Source organism: Mastigoproctus giganteus, chromosome 2 (assembly GCF_048544385.1).
Source record: "Mastigoproctus giganteus isolate SK-2022 chromosome 2, ASM4854438v1, whole genome shotgun sequence".
NCBI classification, from domain to species: domain Eukaryota; kingdom Metazoa; phylum Arthropoda; class Arachnida; order Uropygi; family Thelyphonidae; genus Mastigoproctus; species Mastigoproctus giganteus.
Genome location: NC_143576.1, coordinates 178,249,876 through 178,267,140, shown reverse-complemented (window position 1 = coordinate 178,267,140; position 17,265 = coordinate 178,249,876). Strand labels below are relative to the sequence as shown.

The 17,265-nt window shown below is 35.7% G+C and overlaps 1 protein-coding gene across 1 annotated transcript in view; it reads left to right on the top strand.

Moving 5' to 3' along the window:
- The first annotated feature begins 462 nt into the window (after positions 1–462).
- Positions 463–17,265, top strand: part of LOC150089787 (uncharacterized) — a 35,363-nt gene continuing 18,560 nt past the window's right edge. The window contains exons 1-5 of the mRNA XM_090390101.1: positions 463–517; positions 5,051–5,224; positions 10,638–10,699; positions 12,180–12,311; positions 13,117–13,191. Coding sequence (XP_090246227.1) covers positions 463–517; positions 5,051–5,224; positions 10,638–10,699; positions 12,180–12,311; positions 13,117–13,191 — 498 coding nt within the window. The remainder of the gene's footprint in view (positions 518–5,050; positions 5,225–10,637; positions 10,700–12,179; positions 12,312–13,116; positions 13,192–17,265) is intronic.

The window sequence follows — 17,265 nt, the reverse complement described above, 5'->3', positions numbered from 1 at the left end:
AGGATATAGTGAACATCCTATTATTCTGCGAACCAGACATGACAGAGTCCCTTTTGGGGTAGCAGTTTTCCAGCACAGAGATATCGTAAGAAGCTCAACGGAGACAGACATGTCTCAAGTTTCTCCCCGACATGTGGCCATCTTTCGGCCTAGTGAAAGATCAAAGCTTACTTCTAGTTCTGAGGTGAAAGACCTAATTACCAATTCTTTACGGTTTGAACATAAACCTGTCAAGGACTGTACGAAACAAGGGTGATAGAAACCACAAATAAGGAAGATTTAGACAAAATAAGAAAAACTACATCTTTGAACGAAGTCAGATAAGCCAAGATTTTCGTATCCATCGATTGTAATATATGACGTCCTGAAAGAGATGTCCAAAGAAGGAATCGTAGAGGATCTTTTCCAGAAGAAACTTAGAGATTATGGCTTCACTTCTGAAGAAATTCAAGATTAGAGATTATGGCTTCTCCTCTTGAAGAAATTCAAGAGGAGACAACTTTTCGATTTAGTTCAGGTAAAACTAACAAGGTCATTAGGTCGGTCATAGACTTATCGCTTAGAATCCTGAAACACATCTTAGAACATGAGAGAATACTCTTTGGCTTTTCAACCCGTAAATATAGATGTTTTAATGTAGTTACTGGGTGGGTCAGATGTTACGTATTGGAGCCACGAACACCTGACTCAATTCTGTACTCATAAAGCGGTCTCATGCTGGAGGTGGGCATATTTTTGCAGATTGTCTAAAAAAAGAAAAATCTACTAGGTGCATTAATTGCAAACGGAGGAAAAGAGGGGTCCTAATCATTCAGTCATGGATTCACCTACCATTAATATCCCGACACCCCTCTATGGATGGGGAAACAGGTTCTATGCATGCAACACATCACAGAATCTGCTATAAATATGCACACAGGGGTTTGAAAATACAATTGCAAAAGTGGGCATGCAAGATGACACGTTCAACAGAATTGATCACCTCAACAAATGCTAGACGCGGATTAACATGGTGTGAGGAGCGCGAATTCTGGACTGTAGAGCAGTGGAAAATAGTCCTTTGGACAGACCAGTCTAGGTTTGCACTCTGTCAGTCAGATGGCCGTTCTGGGTGTGGCGAACGCCAGGAGAAGAGTTCCTTCCTGATTGTATCCTCCCACAATGAAGTTTGGTGGAAGCAATGTCGTGGTATCGGGCTGCTTTCATGGTTTGGCTTGGGTCCATTAGCCGTTATCGACAAAACCATGAATGCTGTGCAATACCAAGACAGATTGGACAATTATGCACTTCCAACATTATGGCAGTACTTCGTGGAAGGCCCATATCTGTATCAGCAAGACAACGCGCCATAACATACTGCTGGGGTCGTAACAGAGTGGTTTGAGGACATGACATGGGTGTGGAAAAGTTGGATTGGCCAGCCCAGAGTGTGATCTGAACCCTATCGAGCATCTTTGGGATGTATTGGATCGTCGGGTACGTGCACGCCGAGATTGCCCAAAGAACAAGGCCGAACAGGTGGCTATGTTAAAGTCAGAGTGGAGGAACATATCACCTGACATTTATAAACAGCTGATTGAGAGTATGCCGCGAAGATTGAAGGCCGTCTTAAAAGCAAAAGGTTTCAGCACAAAATATTAAATGACACAATAAAAGCGGCTTTTTTTTGTCAGGTGTCCGAATATTAATAGTAGGACAGTATATAAATGTTCTTTGATGTCGAGGAAATTCAGCCTCAAGGCGAAGTCATCTATCATCCTTCTTTCAGTTTTTCGAAGTTTTTAAAAATTTCCGAACTGACTGTATGAAATGTTGTAGTATATGAGAGAAAATCATTAAAAAAATCCTTAAAGTAATGAAATATAAATTTTACATATTTCAAAACTATAGTTCTTTAAATCGCACTGATTATTTTTTGGTCAAAATTTTTCAAGATTTAGAAAAAATCACAATTTTTTTTTTTTGTGAATGTAATAAATTGAAAGATGAAGAAGGGCGATTTTGAAATATATTAGAATGAATCGAGAAACTTTAAATTATGTTTTAAAGGTTGAATAACGATTAATAAAACACGAACTGAGCGACTTTTTTTCCATTTATTTATGGACACTTTACAGATGTTTACTTGCCAACAAATACCAGGCAAAAAAAATGCTGCTACTTTGAGACAATGAAATAAATTGTATTCATATTTTTCTTGCTGGAATTTCTCCGTAGTATTTCTGTTTGAATACAGTTTGACACTTTTTTCTTATATTGCACATTTTACCTAAATCCAAAAATATTCGAAGGTAAAATTTGACGTCGTTATAATGACGTCAAAACGCAGAAGTACGCAAAGCTTTATCGCTGCACAGAATTGCGAAATGAGAAAGCAAGAGTTAAATATAAACCTACTTTATTTTCTGTGCATAATGGGAAGCTAATGTATGCGGCAAGGGACAGTACGAAAAAAAAATGTAATAAATGAAATAAATAAATAAAAAATTACAGTTTTGATTCTTAAGTGTGATTTTTTTTTACTCATAACATTCTGAAAAAATGAAGACACCACATTTTATACTTAAATATTTTATTATATTTTGAATGTTTTACTTGCGTTTGTAATCCAACTATGTGTACAATTATTCATTAAATCTAATAACTTGATTATTGTATTTGATAAGAAATTATTTAACTTTCAATTTAGCTCTTTTTCAATGTTTGAAGTTTGTGTTTATGTGTTGCTTTTAATACATAATTTTTCTTTTTACAATAATTGTTGAGCAAAATATTGATAATTTATTAATTGACAAATTGTTTCTCCTAAGAGTAATAAAGAATAATATGCGTGTAAATTGTGTATCTAAAATAAACACTAGCCTAGAAATTGTTAATTATATTCATTGTATGCCTTTCTCCAAATCTATTTAGTGCCCTAGGTTAAGGAAAAACAATTGCTTTTGGGGTTCCTTAAATTATGTGAGAAATTCCTTTGCTAATTCAACTTTCATAAATAATGTTCAGATTTTTCAAAATTAAATTAACTTCAGTGTTTGAAGTGGATAAAGGACTTCATATTTTAACAAAAATTGCCTTCTCTTATTCAGTCATTCTAAATATTTTTCCCGTTTAAAATCTCAAATTTCTGTTAATTAAGTTGTTTATTACCCTTAGATAGGTTTCCTCGTGTCCATACATTGACTAAATTCATTTGGGAATTCACTAATGAATAACATAAGGTTAATTTTTGTTCTAAGATTTAACTTATTCTTAATGTAGTAAAATATTACACATAAAATCTTACTTTTGCATACAAATTTGTTATATGAATTGCCTAACTAGGACTGTAGCCAATTCATAACTGAAGGTAACAATGAATTGAAACTTCTTCCACAGTTTGACGTTCGCAATTCTGGAAATTCTGAAGGGTGACTATCTAAAATTTGACGAGGAGGTCTAAATACCAGAAATTTATTTTTTTTCAAACTTAGTGCTAATTTATTATCATGTAGCCATCTCTGCAAATGAATAATATCGTGTTGTAAATCATAAGTCGTCTTTGTTAAGTTTTTTTTTTTTTTTACATCTGCATAATTTTTATAAAAGATTTCTTAATTACTTCGAATATGTCATTTACATAGATATTGAACATTATTCGCCAAGCATGAGTGGCCTTAGGTACCCTTTTCGTTACATTATGATTTTTCTTTTATGTTTTCTACTTTAACTGTTTTTTTTTTTTTCTTTTGGTTAACTAACATGCTAATAGTTGATTGATTCTTCCCCTTATACACATTTCAGTAATTTTTGTTGTAATGTAGGGATATCAATTAAGTCACATGGTCAAATCTATAAATAAAATAAGTTAAAACAATCCATTAAATTCTCTAATTAACCTTTGTGATATGAGAATAGTGTTGTTCAGAAATCTATATTGATGTAAGTACGTACTAATATGAGAAAAAAATATAATTTCTATAATCGTACTTAGTACTGACTTCATTTTCATAGGTCTCTAATTATAAGAATTATAAGAATTAACTTAAATGAAAGTAAATTAGTTGGATAGCTTCCTGTCTCTAACATCACTGTTATAAGCTCCACTAAGAGCACAGCGAACTGTTCCTTATTCCTTTTAACTTCGGTTACAGTAATACAATCCAGCTAATAAGATTTCTTGTCTTGTTATTTTTCTGTTCAAAAATCCTAAAAATATCTGTATGTTGTCGAGTTGAAACTAGGCAAGAATTCACAATTTCAGGAAGACTATCTTGTTGTTTAAAAAAGTTTGATAATAATGATTATGAAACCTATTAATAATAGCCTTGGCAAACGTATTTGCGGCCTCATACCGTTTGTTTGTACCAGAATTCTGTGTTATTAGTGTTTTAATTTGATTGTGCTTAGATATAATAATTTAAGACATAATACAATACAATCTATTCATAACATTTATTCATCGACATCGAGAACAATAATAATAATAATAATAGGAGAAATATTATGAATAATCGTTGCAGTTTTTATAATAAGAATAAAGAGCATACGAAATTTATTCAGTTTTTTTCTTACTGAAGCAGAAATATTTTTGTTTCAGCATAATTTCGAAATTATGCTGAAACAAAAGTTTTAAGCTGCTTCGATCAATCTCAAGTAAACTTGTGCTTCCTGACTCTCAGTTTTCCTAATTTCTTTGAATGTGTACGTGCTTTGTTGATGTCTATAAGTGTACTATATGTTTGAAGAACTACGTGGTGTATAGCTAACTAAACAGTGTTCATACGAAATTACAAATCGTTATGAATTCTAAACGCAGTTTGTTTTGTGACTATACATCTGGGATTTTGGGAAACCATCGTGGAATGTGTACGTGCTTTGTTGATGTTTATAAGTGTACTATATGTTTGAAGGACTACGTGGTGTATAGCTAACTAAACAGTGTTCATACGAAATTACAAATCGTTACGAATTGTATGTATGCAGTTTGTTTTGTGACTATACATCTATGATTTTGTGAAACCATCGTGACAGGAAGTGTACTGTCTGCGTAGTTTGTGTTATGAAACAGATTCCACCTCATACGATATAAACGGAGAGCTAGAGCAGAAGTTTCAAAAACTCCAAACGCTAACCACTATGAATTCTAAGTTTATTTTTATTTCCTTCTTCAACTTGGCGTTGGTAGGCAGTGTTTTCTGTACATTCTATGATTATCTTGCTCAGAACTGGTGTACAAAGTGCTGTAAGTATATAATTTTTTGTTTGTGTGGTGACTGTGTAATTTTAAAGCGAATCTGATTTTAGAAAGAACATACATTAGGCTCATGGGGCTGCTAGGTACAAATTTCTATAAATTACATATTCCGTATATTATATATATATATAAATGTAAATGTCAACCATTCAAAGTAAGTTACCAGAATTTTTTAATATTCTAATTAGAAGAATTTTATTTGATGCGGGGGAACCACTAATTTTGTAACTTTTAAACGTAGTGGCAGTCTTAATTTATATTTATCTTTTACATAAGTTTATTTAACTATATGTAATTTCTTAAGAATGTACAAAAATCAAGTACTCGTATATAAATCGTCTGTCTATCGGTTGCGCAGTCGAGCTGTTGGGGGAAGTGTGTGTTACATCCTCCAAGGAATTGATATACCCGTATTTTTCTTATTATGTGTTACTGTGGTGTTATTGCTATTCACTATTAGACATACTGTTTAAGAAAAAAAAAAAAAAAAACATATCATCAAACATAAATAATAAAGAATAAAGGAAAATGATTTGTTGGTTAAAATAGTAACTGCATTTTTCTATGTCCAATTAAAAATCAATTAGTCTAGCAGATAGTGAGACCGATGTATTGAGAAACAAACTTTGCATCCCCCCACATGTGAGACTCCTATTAAATTGCCTTCAGTTTGCTTTATAAAATATACCGTTAGCTATGCATTAATTGTCTAAACATAATATGGATGAAAATATACTATATATTTAAATTTACCATTTCTTTATTCTTTCGACTGCGTTGGTTCATTAAGAGCGTAATTGACATATTTCTGTTGCTGCATTATCCTGAAAATTATCCTGTATCACCTATTCGTCTCTTTAATAGTTTGTCTACTTCTTCCTCGAATTTATGCGAAGTACTCACTTTCTTAGCACCAGATGGAAGCCTGTACCAACCATCAACCACCCGCTCGCTGAAGGAAAATTTTCGCACGTATATCCAGTAACCATCTTCGACAACTTGAATTTATGCCTTTATGTGTAGTCTGAGCAAAAGAATCGATGCCATCAGCACTGAACTTGCTTTATCCATTCAATATCTTAAATACACCACACCTCTCTCACCTCTAAAAAACACCCTTTTGTTCGTTTCACCAATCTCTTGCATTTCTCTTCTTCCAGGGCCGCGTTAACGTTACGGCCAAACTGGCCATGGCCGGGGGCCTCACGCGAAGAGGGGCCTCATTTTCAGTCTAAATATTTTCTAAAGTAGTGATAAAAATGTATAATAAACCAAGAAAACATGTAATATAAAAGTGTACTTAAACTTAACTTGTTAAGTTTTAAAATGAAAACCATTTTTGATCTCTTATTTTACGTTTTTATCAAGGAATAAGTTTTCACAATATAAATATAAAAACCTATGTAGGATCTGTATATATATATATATATATATATATACATATAATTACTACTGTAGGTGTATAATTGGTACTATATAGGTACCCAAAGAGTATTAAAGATGTAGCACTTGAATAAACTTAAATGTATGATGTTATCCCAATAACAGCGGTTACAGGGTAATATACTAACTGATTATAATATCGGTTAAGGACATATTTCAAGTTATTATGCGATATACTGGTAAATAAGCTTTTAAAGTCAAAAGTGCTTATATGGTGTTATCTTTTAAATAATCTATTACAGGGGTATTGTTCATAATAATTCTGGATTCTCCTATATTTCTTTTGATGATATTGAGCAACGATTCTAGTTTTTTATCGGGTAACTTAGCATAGCTGTTTCTGCCTGATGTAATGAATCAAAAGCCAATGAGAACTTTGTGGATCTTGGGTATCCAGTGTACGTAAGGAAATTTACCATTAGGGTTATCTAATTTTAACTTTTTGCATAAAAGCCAGTAGCTTCTTAATGATAATGCTACTGTTAGATATCTCAATTTTATAGTTGGAGCTATTATTCAGTTCATTTATTAACGTGGTGGTACAGAATGTTTTACATATTATACTATAATTATTGGCTGCTTTATCAAGGGTAGTAATTATAAACTCCGATTGCATATCTAATAACTGTTTTTTGATTAAGAATAAGTCAATTATCTTGGCCGGTTTATTATTTTTGAACATATCCCCTATTTGCTTTTCTAAAGCATCATAGGTAAGAAAAGTCCACCTTTGGAAAATTGCAATATGTCATATACAACACACACAACACTTTTCTGGCATTTAGAGTAGTACTGTATTCCTCCACAGCGTACACATGGCGCAGATGTGGGAAACGACAGGTTGTGTCTGACCCTAACACTATGCACACACTATGGTGTATTATACTTATATGCCAGTTTTAAACTAAATTGAAACAAGTCTGTTCTCATTTGTTATTTTAATTAGATTTAAGCTATTTTTTGTACATGGGCTAAATTTGAATTCATAGGATAGCAAATTTCTTAATTCAGTGTGAGGAACAGTTCCTAAATCTCCAGTTATAATATTCTTATGGTACTCACCCAAAAATGCTTGATATTTAGGAAGATGACATAAGTATTCTGCTTCATAATCGATATTTATAAGATTATTAACCACGTGTTTGTAATTATAATTTACCCTGAATACCTATATTCCATATCCTAATTATATTTCATTTGTCATTTGTTTCCCATGATATACTGTTCATTATATACTTAATATAAGTTTTACAGAGAGATGTAATGTTTAATCGATACTTTGATTAAATTAATCTGATCTGACACTTTTTCTATTTCTAACTTTTCAAATTCTCTATTTTAACACTAATTTCTTATATGTTTATATATATTAAAGGGACCTCAAATTTAAATATGGCCGGGTGGCTTTTTCATCCTTAATCCAGCCATGTCTTAATCGTCCCTAAAATGAGGCCTCCACCCCTGTATGAAGTACTCATACAGAGTACTTCATACAGGGGTGGAGGGCATGGTATGAAGTACTGTCATCCAGAGTAGTCAAACTATCTCATCTTTACTCCAAGTCGGCTCACTTCTGCTGATACTGCATCTTCTCTACGTCCGAAATTGTCAGGAAATGTTCTGACTTCCACTGACAGTCAAATTCCTAGGTGTAATTATTGATGCCAACCTCACCTATAAACAACAAATCTACGCTCAGTATTCCAAAGCCCTGAGAGCTTTCTGGGGAATGCAAATAGATCTGTGCAAAATGCATAATAAGCAAATAATCAGGAAATACCTTGCAACTTACTTGTGTAGTGTGCTCTCCTATGCCGTGGAAGTTTCGTCTGCGGCACCACCCACGAGCCTCAGGAAACCTGGGGCCTTGAATTCTGGGTGCTTAATTGGACCAACTTGTAGCCGCACCAGATCTATACGACATCTAAATTTGCACTCTGTTCCAACCTGCAATACACGCCTACAGTCCATAGAGACCACGTGAGGAAAATAAAGGCATTCCTTCATCTGTGCTCAGCTAAGCATGATCACATCAACATCTGGAATACGGTTGGTTGGCGGTTGCCAGGCAGACATCTCCGCAGTATCCCCTCCTTGTGCTCAAGGCTCCAGAGGTTACAGAATTTCAATAGATATTTCCGAAATGTAACTCTGTACACTCTCAACTCGCTCAACATCGGACATCGACCTGTTGTCTATTGACAAGTCTGCGCGGGTAGCACAGTGGTATCGTCACCGTCCTCCCCCCACCGGGTGGAAAAGGCCTGGGTTTGAATCCCGTCGATGACGCGAGGAACTTTAATGGGCTTTTTTCACTCCGTGGCTGAGTTAGTCGGTCTCAGGCGTAGATAGCAAGGTTTTTCTCCCCAGTAACTGGGGTTTTTTCGTCCAGCAAATCGACCATGCAAATCGACCATGGAACATACGCAATTTAAAGACACAAATACGGGTTAATGTATTTAATTACGGTCAACCCTAAAATAATAATTTGATTTTTGTTGTCTATTGACAAGGCATATCGCGATGACATCTTGGCCTATTCTTCTATTTCTAAAAGACAATTAAGGCTGGTCCTAGTTAGCCGATGTCATTTCATGTTCTGCTCAACTTGTAGTACATTTTTGTTTTAATTACTATTTCATTATTACATTTTGATTATTAATTTTTTGTTTTTTATTTATTTATTATTATTTTTTTTTCTAATAAAAAAAATCACTTGTATGAACAACGTATTGTTAGATTCCTCTGGCTTTCTCTGTAAGGAATCACTATTATATGCAATTTATGTTAATAAAGAATCTTCTTCTTCTTCTTATTATTATTATTATTATTATTATTATTATTTTAGGGGCTTCATAATTAAGAACTTAACTTCTTCCACCCCCTTTGTGCTGCTTCCATTTCTACACATGCCTTTCTGCCTCTATTCAAATTCAGCATCCCTTCTCATCTTACTCTTAAAAAAACAGTTTATTGGGGCACCCGGAAAGTTATTTCATCTACCCATGAGTATTGTGTCTATAAATCACGTGTGTTCTCTGGTCGACATGTCTGCTTTGCTGGAAGCAAATCCACGGGTTCCGGGGAGGGGGTCTTGCTGTTTACGCCTAAGACCCACTAACTCAGACCCGGTGTGAAAAGTGCCATTAAACGTTCCTCGCGTCACCGATAGGATTCGAACCCGTGCCTTTTCCGTCATGTGTGGGAAGGTGATGAGACTACTGTGCTACTGCGCAGACGGTTCTTACCCTTAGTTGTCCTAAGCACATGCATTTGTTTGTTCCACAGCTGTCCTAGAAATCCCCAATACCTTCCTTTCAGAACGTTGCATTACAGTTTATTTCGTGTTTACATTTATTAATTAGTATTCACTAAATCTTTTTTTAATTGTCACCGATTTGTAAGTTATTTCTGATTTATTTTATTTTTCTATTTCTGTTTATATTGATCTTTCAAAATGATTTGTGTATGCCACTGCCTAATTATTTAATAATTGCTAACTATATAATAGACAAAACTGTAATCTGATTCAATACCTGTAATGTGTCTGAACAAATAAATAAATACATTCATCAAAATTCGTAACATTTCATTAAAAGTTTGCGTTAAAAGACGCCCAATATTTCTGGAGAGAGCGGGACATATCTAGAATCGAGCCGCCATACGGTGAAATCGATTGCTTGGTGATAATAGCGTGATTCACTTTATTCATGGACCTAATAGATTCACTGTCTATGAGAAGATAGACATTGCAGCGAAGAGAAATTCATTTCATAATTCTTAATTCAATGCTAAAAAGTTGTTTAAAAAGAAAAAAAGAAAGTTTATATTTATTTTAAATAAGTGGGTATTATCAGAGTTTGTTTGTGCCACCTTCAGAGATCCTTTCAACATGGGTATCTGCAATTATCTTGTAAACTGTACATATTATCACCACATTTTCTTATTTCTTTTCCAGTATTAGCTGAAGGAGAATTTGAAGAAAAGCTGAAATGTGTAGACTTGAATTTCAATTCCAATGTAAGTGTATTATTGATGACAGTCTATTCAAACCGTTTTCTTATTATGTACAATGCTCCTACATTATAATTGCAGTCTGTAATAGTACGAGTATCTGTATTTTATTGTTACCTTTTTTGTTTCAGCAAATACAAAGTAAAGTGGATTGAGATACTTAGGATTTTCCCTAATGGAAAATAACTGGGAAGGATTGTTAGACGTAAAGAGAAAATATTTTTATGAAGTTAAAGAACAATAAGTTCTAAGCTGTTCGTCTTTTTTAAGAACTGTTCATTAGTAACAACCAAATTTACCAAATACAATGGGTATAAGCAGTTCGAAATATCATACTCGGCATCGTTAAAATCAATAAATCCATAAAACTGCATATTGAAAATTAAAACTTGGAAAAATTGACTGGGAATTTAATGTTTTCCATTTAGAAACTAAGTGGCGAAATTTGACTTCTTCCCCGTGAAAACTAAGATTAACTTTTTACGTGCTAAAAATTAACTGGAATGTTAAAAGTTAAAACTTTTAACTTTCGCGGTTAAAACTGAAGATTCAACAGCTAATTTGGTTCATGTGTGGACTTCTTATAATTAAGCAACATCGTGTTCAAGAAATTTTGGAAATTGCGTGCCATTTTGTGCTAAATACTCTCGAAAACGGCGATACATTCAGCGGCGATGAAGAGAAGCACACAGTGGAGGATGTCTAAAGGCATTTGGTGTTGATGTGCTTTACTTTTAAGCTGAATGCGAGTTGGTCAAAAATGTCCGTCCTTTAATCGCCAAAGGGAAAAAAAAGAACAGGGATACAGACTGTAGATCTTGATGGTCAGAATCGCTAACAAATTAAATGATCTTCAAACCTACGTTTAAGAAGTTTGAATTGCCACTGCACTTGTATTTTAATTCTGCTTTAGAAATACCTTTCCTGAAGTCTACTTCGTTAAAGAATCTCTCATATATATTGCGAGATATTGCTGTATGTTAAAACTGATTCTGTTGAGAAAATAGCGGCAATGGGCCGGTTAACATTCTGTGGGTATTAAAGTTTTCCCAGTTCCCATGGAGAATATCATGACATTGTGAAAAAAAAATAACATGAATCTGAAAAGGTGCAAGAGTCCATCAGTGAACTAAAATTAACAGCAATTAAAATGAATAGCAACTAAAATAACAGAAAATGCGAAACAAAAATAACAGAAAATTCAGAATAACCCTAGTAGAAGGGAATAGGGACTTAAGATCCAGCAAAAGCCCAATGGGGACTCCATCAGATGGAACATCTACAGAGAATTTGTTTTACTAGGCATACTTAAACGCAAGTGCTGATTAAATTTTAAATATTTAATATTTTTATCTTGCGTTTTTTGTTTCATATGTAAAGTAAATAAGTTTTAATAATTTTAACAATTTTCATTCTAATTAATTTCGTACTGGTTAGTTATACGAATATGGTTTTTATTATTTTGATATATTTTTTTTATTTAAAGTTCAGCTCAGACTTCAGAGTCTGCTTTCAAGAAGTCTATCGTGAATTGAAACATTTACCAACTTTAGAGCAGGTTGTCGATTACATATGTGAAAAAAGGTGGGAAGGCTGTACCTGCAATCCTCTTTCTCAGGTAATATTTAGAATTTCATTTTAAAACAAAAATACACCACCCTCCGAAAAATGTCGAACACACTGCCTTCTCACATAGAGTCATTGCCACTCATGTCAAGATAGAGTAGGTCTTCCTTTAGTTAGTATGACGCACTTCACCACCAGCGTTGCATTTCGGCCAACAAGAGATAGATCGCAGAAGATGTAATGCTCCACGCGAGGTGCAGAAACAGGACGAGTGCGGTACCGATGTCTAATATGTTCCATTTCGTCAAATAGGTGTTCCATCGGGTTCAAATCCTCACTATGCGCCTGCCATTCATTTGATGCACATTCATGGAATTGTGAATACGTAATTCTATGAATGATATGATGTCATTCATATGTTGGAATGGAATGACATAATAAAGCTATAACTCCACTTGCTTGTACCTGTAGCTCCACTGCCCAACAAGTATATCTATTCCATTTGTATTAGAAACAGAGCACTCCTCATGACACTACTTTGAATTTCGACAAGAAATTCTTCAACCACAATTCAAAAATATTGTTATCCTCTCCACCATGAATAGTTACAAATGAAAGAGAAAACTGCTGAATTTCAAGTAATCTGTTAATATAATCAGTTATAAACAATAATGATAATTCGAATTATAGTAATATGAAAGTGGTATAAGTAGTTTTATTAGATATTAATTGGAAATGCAAAGAACACTCAAAATAAAATACTAATTTAAAGTCACGATTATGAAAATTGCTGAATTTTTAAAAATGCATTAATTTTGATTTTTTTTTTTTTAAATTGAAATCTTTCTATTTAATAGAATCTGAAAGATGTATTGCATTGCCATTGTAAGAAACAATACATTGATCGTGAGGAAATATTTAAAGCACAGAAGGTAATTATTATAATAGTCAATTTAAAATATAATTATGAGATTAACCACAAATGGGAACAATTTAATTGAATTGTTCCCATTTGTTTTTCTGGGATTCAGTTATGAAATTCATTTTTTTCTTGTAACATCACTATTTTCATTTCTTTTTAATGCTTGTAAATATTCATACAGAGATACTGTGAAGTACCTAACATCCAGAGAACACGTAAAAGGTTTTGAACAGAAAATGTAAATATTCGTATGTATAATAATGGTGCTTATACACTGTGCTGTCCCTTTATTAGGTACACCCCTGCTGTGCACACAAATGGTTTGTCCCACAAAGTTGCAATTCACATGGCCACAGTTGTGGATATAAATGCAGCAGAACAACCTTTCTAGTATCAGGGAAGCGTACAAACAGTAGCAAGAATGGGGAAAAGGAGTTATCTAACCGACTTTGAACGTGTACCTTTGTCGCGAAACGACAAACTGCGACTAGCGGACGGCCACATCGCGTACCTTTGTTATCAATGAAGAACAAGAGAGCACACCTCCTGTGCGCATAGCAACACCAGCACTGTACAATCGAGAATTGGAAAACAGTTGCTTGGTCTGATGAGTCGAAGTTCCTGGTGCATCAAGTTGAGGAAAGACTCAGAATTTGGCGAAAACAACATGAATCCATGGATCCGTCATGTCTAACGACTACTGTGCAAGGTGGTGGGGACAGTGTTATGGTGTTGGCAATGTTTTCTTGGCACACGTTGGGTCCATTGGTACCATAGATTCACGTCTGAATGCTACATCATACTACCTAAATATCGTTGGTGACTAAGTGCATCCGTCAATGTTGACAGTTTATCCTCAGTCAGATTGTTACTTCCAGCAGGATAATGCGCAGGTGCACAAAGCCCGAATCACTATGGAATGGTTCCAGGAACATAACAATGACTTTTCTTTGCTGCAGTGGCCCGCTCAGTCCACGGACCACAATCCTAATGAACATCTTTGATATGAGCTGGAAAAAGCTGTTTACTGCAGGCCTACACCTCCGTCGAATCTCAAGGAACTGTGTGACACACTCATGTCTGCATGGTACTCTATTCCTAAAAACAACGTTTTCAGCACCTTGTTCAATACATGCCTAGACAAATTCAGGCTATTTTGAAGGCTAAAAGAGGACCAACACGCTGCTATTTAGGTGTACCTAATAAAGTGGCAGCACAGTGTGTCTTTGAACAGAATTAATGAGCCAGAATGATATAAGGAAAAGGACTTTTGTTGCATCAGCCAAAAAGAATAATAAATAATAACAACTAAGGGGCGCGATTAGCCCAGAATCAAAATTACCGTCATCTTCATTTGACTGGGGGAATTATCTTATCACTTTTAGTCAGCTTCTCATCAGGTGCATCACTTCCTCATAATCTCCTTACCTCAGTGTTTCTCCTGCACGCACGATATTCGCAAATTTCATCGTCCCGTGTCTTTGAGTTCCATCATGTTTAACTAAGCCCAAATACATCAGAACTAGATGACTTGATGAAGAGATGAGATTCGTCTACTTTGTTGATCTTTGAAATTCGTCTACTACTACTCTTGCAATATTGTATAAAAAATTGCCAATTGGGTCACCGGAGAGCCATCTCATCTGCTCATGTGTAGTATGTCTATGAATTGCAAGTTTTCTCTTTTCCATTTTCCTGTTTTATTGAACGAAAAACCAAAGTATCTGAGGAGGAAAACCTTGCTATCTACGCCTGAAACCGACTAATTCAGCGACGGAGGGAAAAAGGCTCATAAAAGTTCTCGCGTCATTGACTCCTTTGGAACCCAGGCCTTTTCCACCAAGTATGAGGAGGACGGTGGTAATACTCCTGTGCTACCCACGCAGATTGCACTACTTGTATAAATTAAGTGTTATACTTTATTTCTCTTCACAACCCTGTTCTGTGCGGTTTCAATTGATAGTGAACATTTGCTTGTAATCCAGATCCCCTTTAAACGTTCCAATTTCTCTTTCTGTGTCCAAGCTTCGCAGAAGCTTGGACACAGAAAGATCAGTTCCTTAAAGCTTTAAATTATTAGTCGCCACATATATTACAATGCATCGAATAGTGTCGTTGTAGTACGGTTTCAGGTGCATCAGCAACTTTAGGTCATATTATTATTATTATTTTCTCCCTGCTTGGGGGTTCCACCACTTGACGGGTATCGTTACCAAGAACACAGAGTGGTTGTAATGTCGTGTGTTATTGTTGGTAGAAGAACTCTCTGATTATCCTACAGGTGCTCAGGATTCCGACTTTCTGGAGTAATTTGTAGGTGTTATTTGGGAGGCCTATTTCTGCTAGGCTCTTATGTAGTGACTTTGGCACAATGCTGGTGGTTGAGTCGTTGATCGCAATGGTCGTTATTTGTTGCATAAGTCACATCACCTTGATGTCCTGTCTTAGGTGGGTGTACTTTTGATTTTTTTGCTCATGCGTTTTCTGGAGGTCGTGAGTGTTGGGCACCGCTTTGTCATTCAGATAGGTAACCTTCTCTTTCTTGTCGACAGGGGTTATATCCGGTCCGTTGTGAGGGATAGCCTTGTCCGTTGTTGGGGCATGGTCCCAGAAACGTTTGTGGGTTAGGGTCTGTCTCTAGTACTGCCTGGGGGTTTGTACTTATAGTACGGTATCCATTATTATTATTATTATTATTATTATTATTATTATTATTATTATTATTTCTCCCTGATTGGGGGATTCCACTCCGTGACGGGTACTGCTACCAAGTACACAGGGTGGTTGTAATGTCTGGTGTTATTGTCGGTCGAGGAAATCTCTAACTATCCTATAGGTGTTCAGGATTGAGACTTTTTGGTGTTCCTTGTAGGTGTTTTCTAGGAGACCTATTGCTGCTAGGCTGTTATGTAGAATCTTTGGTAACATACTGGTGGTTGACAGGACGATTGAGACGGTCGATACTTCTTGCATATGCCACATCTCCTTAATCTGATGTCTCAGGTTCGTGTATTCCTAATTTTTTTCCTCATGGTTTTTCAGGACATTTCTAGTGTTGGGCACCGCTATGTCAATCAGGTGGGTAGCCATTTCCATCTTGTCCACAAGGGTTATGTCCTGTCTATTGTGCGGGATGGTCTTATCCGTTATTATGGTGCGATCCCAATACAGACTGTGGGTTCGGTTCTCTAGTATTGCCTGGGGTTCGTACTTGAAGTATGGTACACATCCTTTGGTAAACTGGTGTTTATTCGCTAGCTTCTGATGTATTATCCTGCCTACTTGGTCGTGTATATGAGTGTACTGAGTCTGGGTGATCACCTTGCATCCCGCGGTGATGTGTTGGATTGTTTCTGCGGCCATGTGGCATCGTCGACATGTGTTATCTGACATTGCGGGCGGGCTCCTTTGCGATGTATTTTCAATAGTTTCTGATGTCGATGGCCTGGTCTTGGATGGCCAACATGAATCCTTCAATCTCGGGGAAGAGCGTCCCGCTTGTGAGCCATGCATTGGAAGCAGTGGTGTCGCTGTTATCTTCATGGAGGTCATTGTAGTGTCTGCCATGGAGTGTTTTCTTTGCCCATCTTTCTAACTTCGTTTCTTTTACTGTCTGGGCGTGAGGGGTTTCCTCGCTTAGGTTGAGTGGGGTATACCACTTATCTATCTTCCTTATGGCCTTGTGGAGTGGTGCGGGGTTGTTCTCGAAGTAATCATTCAGGTTAAATATCGCTGTTTTCTGTTGTTCTATCAGGTCTATCAGGCCCCTTCCTCCCTCTTTCCGAGGTACTGTTATTCTCTACACTGCTGACTTTGGTTGGTGTTGGCGACTCTTGGTCATCATTGTCCTTGTCTTTCGCATGATATCTTCTAGCTCGGTGTTAGTCCAATCTATGACCCCGAATGTGTATGTTAGTACTGGAGCTGCATAGGTGTTTATGGCTTTAACTGTGTTCCCTCCGTTCAGTTTTGCTTTCAGCAGGCTTCTGAGTCTCTGATGATATTTTTCGGTCGGCACTTCTTGATTTCCTTGTGCTCTAACCTCTAAGCCTGCATCATCCCTAGGTATTTATGGGTCTCTGCT